This window comes from Olea europaea, chromosome 16 (genome assembly GCF_002742605.1).
Source record: "Olea europaea var. sylvestris chromosome 16, O_europaea_v1, whole genome shotgun sequence".
NCBI lineage: Eukaryota > Viridiplantae > Streptophyta > Magnoliopsida > Lamiales > Oleaceae > Olea > Olea europaea.
The window spans coordinates 14,069,027-14,075,688 of NC_036252.1; the positions used below are offsets into that span (position 1 = coordinate 14,069,027).

At 33.8% G+C, this 6,662-nt stretch overlaps 1 protein-coding gene across 1 annotated transcript; it reads left to right on the forward strand.

Moving 5' to 3' along the window:
- The first annotated feature begins 524 nt into the window (after positions 1-524).
- Positions 525-3,291, forward strand: LOC111412198 (transcription factor GTE12-like). Its single transcript, XM_023043010.1, has 4 exons — positions 525-860; positions 1,552-2,414; positions 2,635-2,762; positions 2,889-3,291. The coding sequence occupies exons 2-4, from the start codon at positions 1,784-1,786 to the stop codon at positions 3,114-3,116; spliced, it is 987 nt and encodes a 328-aa protein (XP_022898778.1). The 5' UTR covers positions 525-860; positions 1,552-1,783; the 3' UTR covers positions 3,117-3,291.
- Positions 3,292-6,662: the final 3,371 nt, after the last annotated feature.

The following is a 6,662-nucleotide window of genomic DNA, read 5'->3' on the forward strand; positions in this document are numbered from 1 at the left end:
GCAATTAAAGACATTTGTCAAAATTCAATAAGTAATTGAAGACATTTTTTTACTTCAGTAAATAAAGATAACAGCAACGTGGCGCCACCTGGACAATCTGTTAGCCATGTCACCGTCGCTGTTAGGGATCAGAAATGAAAGTTAACTCAGTAAGCAACGTCCAACATTTGAGAAAATTCAGTGATCGAATCTCAACATTTTCAAGTTTAGTGAGTAATCAAAGACGAAGACACAAGTTCAGTGACCATTGGGACAATTAGCTCATTTTAAAAATTAGCATTTTTTGATTTTTATTTTTTATAAGAATAAAGTGGGCTGAAAGCATTTTGGTGCACTTAAAATTCACAACCACTCAATGCCATTCGTTTGGTCAAAATGGATGGGATATATATATTTAATTGAGTAATTGAAAAAGAAGGAAATTGTTTTAATTTACGTGTAATATTATTTTATAAAAAATTATATGATTGAAAATGGGGTGAAAAAAAAAAAAGAAATATAATTTAATGGTTCGCCCACATCATTTAACCGAACCAGCATTATTGACTCTCTCCCCTCTCTCCTTTCTTCTTCCTCAATCCAATTTTTAAATCCATCAATTTACCCATAATCTCCTCTGAAATTCACTAATAATCCTACCCTCTAAACTAAAAAATCTAGGGTTTAATCCGTGGAACTCGACGGGACAGTGACGGAAAAGGTGCGACACCGGCGGCTGCTTCTCTTCAGTCTACTTCTCAACCTCGTGCGAAAACCGGCTGCTTGGACCAAACCCAAGCTTCCGCTTCACGGACCAACAGCCAGCTCGTGGCAGAAAAGTTCTTTCCGTTGTGGCATCACAGTTAATCAGCGTTTGAAAGGTGTCCCTCACTACTCGTTAAATCTTACATTGTCATTTAATTGATTTCCGTTTCCTCGAATCCGTACTACGTTGGTGGTCGATTTACTTGATGAGGTTTGTTTTGTTGCTTACAGATATTCTAGAAATTGGTTTCGTTAATTGATTCTTGGTTAACTTGGGCGTTTTTTGGTTTATATTGTTTCCTTTTTTATGCTGTAATTATTAATTTTAGATTTATGGATTTTTGTGTTTTATTTCAATTGGTTCTATTTTTTTTTTTTTCCATCATTTGAAAATTATTTTTTAAACGATTATGGGTCATAGAATAGAGAAACTACTCATAGATTTTTTGTTCTTCTTCTACCTATGGAAAAAATAAAGTTGTTTTTTGATTTTTTGTGTTCTGTTATTTTTTTAGTTAAACATTAGTTTTTGACTTTGAAATAGTTACTTTATACGGTATTTAGTATTTATGCGACTTAGGCATAAGTTTTTCTTAGTAGTTTCTTTTATTAATTTAATTCACTACTTGAATGAGCCATTTCTGTGTGTGAATATGGGTCTGCGATCGAAGTAAAAAATATCTTTGTGTCTGACTATTATGGGCTATTAACTACAACCAGATCTCATGGGATGAAGAAAGTAAAAAGCACTAGTTTACTCATTGTTAGGTCCTAAATAATCTTTTGTTTGCTTTTAATAATGTGCAGTGTGTTGTCGAGTCCAATGGTTATGGTTGCTCAGAATCAATCTGGAAGTCTAATCTGCTCCCCACTCTGGCACTTGCAATTTTCCACTATGGTAGCAGTTGATTTTTGATAATATACTGAAGAGGAGTAAAGCTCAAAATCACATCGAAAGGAATACGCCGTGAAGCAGAAGACGAGTCACGTTAAAACATGATGATTGTGAACAACGAAAGTAGAGATCGAGTTACTACAAATGGAAAATCTATTCCAGGCGATTTTTCCATGTCAACGTCAGAAAACTCTTAACAAACACAAGCCTAGAGCGATTCTTGAGTGTCGGAGGGAGAAAAGGAAGAGGTTGAACCAAAGTTTCAAGCAGCAGTGTACGGGCATTTTGAGATCATTGATGGACCACCCTCACGGATTTGCTTTCGATCAACCAGTTGATGATCCTGTGAAGCTGAAGATTCCTGATTATTTTTCAATAATCACTGAACCAATGGATTTGGGAACTACAAAGCTTAAACTAGAGGACAATATGTACTTTGATGCAGGGGAATTTGTTAGTGATATCAGTCCGACTTTTTCTAATGCAATGTTGTACAATCCTCCTGGGAAACATGTCAATAACTTTGCGAAGGAATTGATTGATGTTTTGAATCAGAGATGGAAATTATTGGAGACAAAATTGAAGTGCACGGGCAGAAATCTCGAACAGTTAAGCAATTTAGATAAAATAGAAAAGAAACGTCAAGATAAAAAGCCCAAAATAAATAAGAATGGCCAAAATGCCAAACAGTCTTACCTTAACAGAGCTGTGAATGGGAGGCCAATGTTGTTGAAGGAAAAGTGTGATTTGTGTAAAGAGCTTGTGAAAATATCAAGTGAGTTAAAATTCTTATGTGTGTTAGAATGTTACATTCCTGTGAAACCTCTAGTGTATGATTTTTCCATTTTTTTTGGGATACTACTATCTGGTATTGAATTTGAAGATGGTTCAATAATTTTCATTTAGATATCTAACATTCATTCTGTTCTTTTGTTATATGAGTATTGCATTAGTATTTCTCTGCCTTTGGTAATATTTTTTTTGACTATCTGCAGAGAAGGCTAGGACTGCAGCCAAATTTAGAGCTGCTGAAGCAGGCTTAAGAATGAAGGCAGAGGCAGAGGCAGAGTCAAAGATGCAGCGTGAGAGAGAAGGAGAAGCTGCCAGAATTGCAGTAGAAAAGGTCATTTTTTTTTTTTTTCTCCTCGTTTTTTTTTTCAATTCTTGGTCTTGTGCAATTCTGTTATTATTTGCCTTGTGGTATACTAAAGAAATTTAAAATTTCTGGTGTTTGATTCACTATATGTAGATTGGAGAAACTGTTGGCATTGATGAGAATCAAGAGAGTATGGAGGAACTTGAAGTGATAATGGGAGCCATCAGCAGGGGTAACTTGAGAAAACCTCTTGAGCAACTTGGGCTTTACATAAAGGATGATTACATGGAAGATGATGAAGAGGCAATTTTGCAAGGAGAAGGGGAAATTCTTTCATGGCGACCCTACCTGCCCCTATATAGTTTTCCTTCCATGCCTTGAATAGATTGGAAGTGAAGGTGTTAATTGAAAATCAGTATTCTTATTGTGGGCTGTTAGGGAATGAAAGGCAATATTTAGGCTCCGTTTGTTTTCCATTTTTGGAAGAATGAGAATGAAAAATATAGTCGTTATGGATCCTACACAAGATATAAAAATTCAAATTTGGTGGCTTGATGTCATGAATAACGGTCATATTTTTCATTTTAATGAGAAAAGAATGAGAAACAAATGGGGGCTTAGTCTCTGTTTGGTGGAGATTAAAATTAAATTTTTAGTAAATTTTGATAAAAGTTAATGAAATGTGTTGTTGAAAAGTTGTAGATCGTATGAAATGTGTTATTGAAATTAATTATTGACTTTAGCTTAGCTCTTGTTTGGTTTCTATTCATTTCAAAATACATTTTTTTCTTACTGTCACTCAAACATTTTTCAATAAAATAATATTACATGTAAATTTAAAAAGTTTTTTTATTTTTTAATCGTATATTCTTCATCAATTATTATTCTAAAACATTTTTGACAAAAAAGGGGGGTTCAAACAAAGCATTAGATTAAAATTTAGGTTTTAATTCTTATCAAATAAGGGTTTAAAGTACAACGTGTCAATAAATTTAGATAGATGCTCTCAAACAATCATTGAAAGGACAACTTGTGCACAATTTTGTGATGCAGCCATCCAGTAGCAAAAATAGTTGGTGTCAATAAATTTAGATAGATGCTCTCAAACAATCGTTGAAAGGACAACTTGTGCACAATTTTTGTGATGCAGCCATCCAGTAGCAAAAATAGTTGGTGTACAGAAATTTTCCTACAAAAAACACACAAAAGTGTGAGTCTCACTAAATAAACATTGTCAACAAATTAAACCAACCTTCCAATGTGAGGTGTTAGCAGGGAATCCTTACTTGTACACCAATCATTTTCTATCTAGTAGCCATTAGAATGTGTTGTAATCGAGTATACCTAGCAATTTTTTTATTATTATTATTTTTTTTTATGTATGTTTTGTGATGTTTATTAAGTTGTACTAGGTTTATATGGCCTTCTAAAAGGCATGGCCTAGGTAGGTCTTGGTGTTAGGAAAATAGCCACGTATTGGAAAGTGTTAAGAAAAAAAGGTTCATTTTTTTGTTTAATATGTATTTTGGAATTGTATTTTATTAGAGAATATATGATTAAAAAATAATTTTTTTTGAATTTACATGTAATATTATTTTATTGAAAAATGTGTAAATAAAAATAAAAGAAAAAAATATGTTTTAAAAATAATAAGTACGGCCAAGTACTTTTTTTCATATTTTACTTTTTGTCCAATTTTTTAAAAGGTAAAATAAATTTAACTAAATAAAATCAATAATTATTAATAGCCTTATAAAATAATTAAAATAGATAATTAATGGTCTTAGAATAACTAAACAAATATTTTCTTGAAGGTATTAAAATAAGAAAATGTTTTATTACACTTAAGTTCTCATGTGACGTAACCTTTTTGATCTTACCACCTCGTGTCTCCTCGTGCCTTTTAAAACTTCAGGTTTTTAATATTTCGTCAAAAAATTTAATATGGAAAATTGTAACAGCGATCTCTAACCTTTTCATTTTTTGCAAACTTTACATTTACTTTTCATTTTGTGCTAGTAAAAGGCCCTTACCTTTCATAGATATGCACTTGAGGTCCATCTGGATGGAACCGTCCAAAACACCGTAAGTTGATTGGGAAAATTTCTTGAACTATTTGCTATCATGACGATTTTATTGGATATTGATTCCTTAATTTTTTCAATCAATTAATGGTGTGTTGGACGGTTTCCGTTGATATGGACTTCAAGTGCATATTTATGAAATGTTAGGAATCTCCGCTTACACAAAATGAAAGTTATTGTAAAATCTACAAAAAAGTGAAAAGATTAGGGATCGTTGCTTGACTTTTTCCAAATTAATATTATACAAATATGTCAATTTGGGGGTATAGTTCATCTGTATGAAATGATTGTGCACAAATGCAGCTGAGGTTGCCTACCTACAACTTTTTCCTGGCAGCATAAAATGAAAAAGTACATTGATTTACTAATGAACTGTTCCTCTCAAGGTTTAAAATAATTGGGCAGTTTATATAGCCCTCGTTTGGCCTCCATTATTTCAAATTATAATTCTCTGTCTTATTTTCAATCACACAATCTTTCAAAAAACTTATATTACACATGCATTGGAATTTTTTCTTCTTTTTAACTGCAAATTCTCCAAAAAAAAAAAAAAAATGGTATTCCAAAAATTATAAATCGAAATAATGGAGGCCAAACAAGGGCACAGTCACATCTACTTAAAATATTGGCTACCATCCTCTTGAAAGTGTGCTAAAATTCTGAAAATCTTTGTATAGACAATACTCTCAATTCCATATGTAGGAATCTCCATTCTCCAAGAACACACTTTCTAATCCAACGGCCATTGTGCCCTGCAAGAGACTGAAACAGACATGGACTAATGAAAAATTCATATTTATGTATACTGCAAGGTAATAAAGAATTCCCGAACAAGAGCTAGAAACTAGTAGAATTGTATTCAACATTCTATCAAACCAATAGAACAAATCCGACAGCTGCTTAGTTGGATCCTCTTAGTCCCTGAATGCTACACGATTGCACTGTAAAATGGTTTCTATCACCTCTGTCTTATGCGTCCTCGTGCATTATACGAGCTGGTCAGTCAATGATCGCCAAAGGAGAAGATACATCTTTGATACACAATTTCTGCAAAAGAAATCATCCTCAGGAAAATGGGAAAATCACATCCTATTCTGTCAGTCTAATCTAGAAAATCCTTCCATTGTTTTCCAATGCTCATCCGCGAATAAGTTAATTCCACAAGAATCGCTGCAGAACAAGGCACGAACAAGAAAAATTTCCATAAACACACAAATGTGAAAACAGAGGACAACGAGCCTTCCAATTTCGACAAAGGAAGTTGTCATTCTTTCTATTGTTGCCGACCTTTTTTATTCAACAGAGGACATTGAGCCATGCAATGACCTTTCTTCTTACAAAAGTAGCACTCATCATTAGCAACCTTCAAGATTGGTTTGTTCTTGTTGGGAAAACACCTCCCAATGAATGCCCAAAGATCAAACTAAGTTGGCAAAGTGAAAATTTTCAAAACACTTTAAGAACAAGAAAATGAGGAAGAAATGATTTCCAATAGAATATATGAAATTCAATGTGTTTGGATTACTTGAACAAGCCTCAAGTTAATCCCCAAGAAAGAAAATACCTTTGAATTTATACCCAAGATGAACACCTTCAACTTGTAAAAATTCTCTCCAAAGTTTTCTCTCTTTTCTCTCTAGGTCTTGGGTTGTGTATGTTATATTATGAAAGAGGGAAAAAATGCATATATATATACATGCCGGGGCGCCTAGGCGCCATGGAAGTGGCGCCTAGGCGCCAATATTCTGCTTCCCTTCTGCATTCGGGGCGCCTAGGCGCCTGGACATGGCGCCTAGGCGCCCAGTTTCTGCTCCGGCAGAAACTGGGCAGCGCCTAGGCGCTG

Excerpts from the sequence above, each read along its gene's own strand:
- LOC111412198 (XM_023043010.1), top strand. The coding sequence starts at position 1,784 with ATGGAAAATCTATTCCAGGCGATTTTTCCATGTCAACGTCAGAAAACT. Across the intron at positions 2,415-2,634 it reads AGAGCTTGTGAAAATATCAA|AGAAGGCTAGGACTGCAGCC; the intron begins GTGAGTTAAAAT and ends GACTATCTGCAG. Across the intron at positions 2,763-2,888 it reads CCAGAATTGCAGTAGAAAAG|ATTGGAGAAACTGTTGGCAT; the intron begins GTCATTTTTTTT and ends CACTATATGTAG.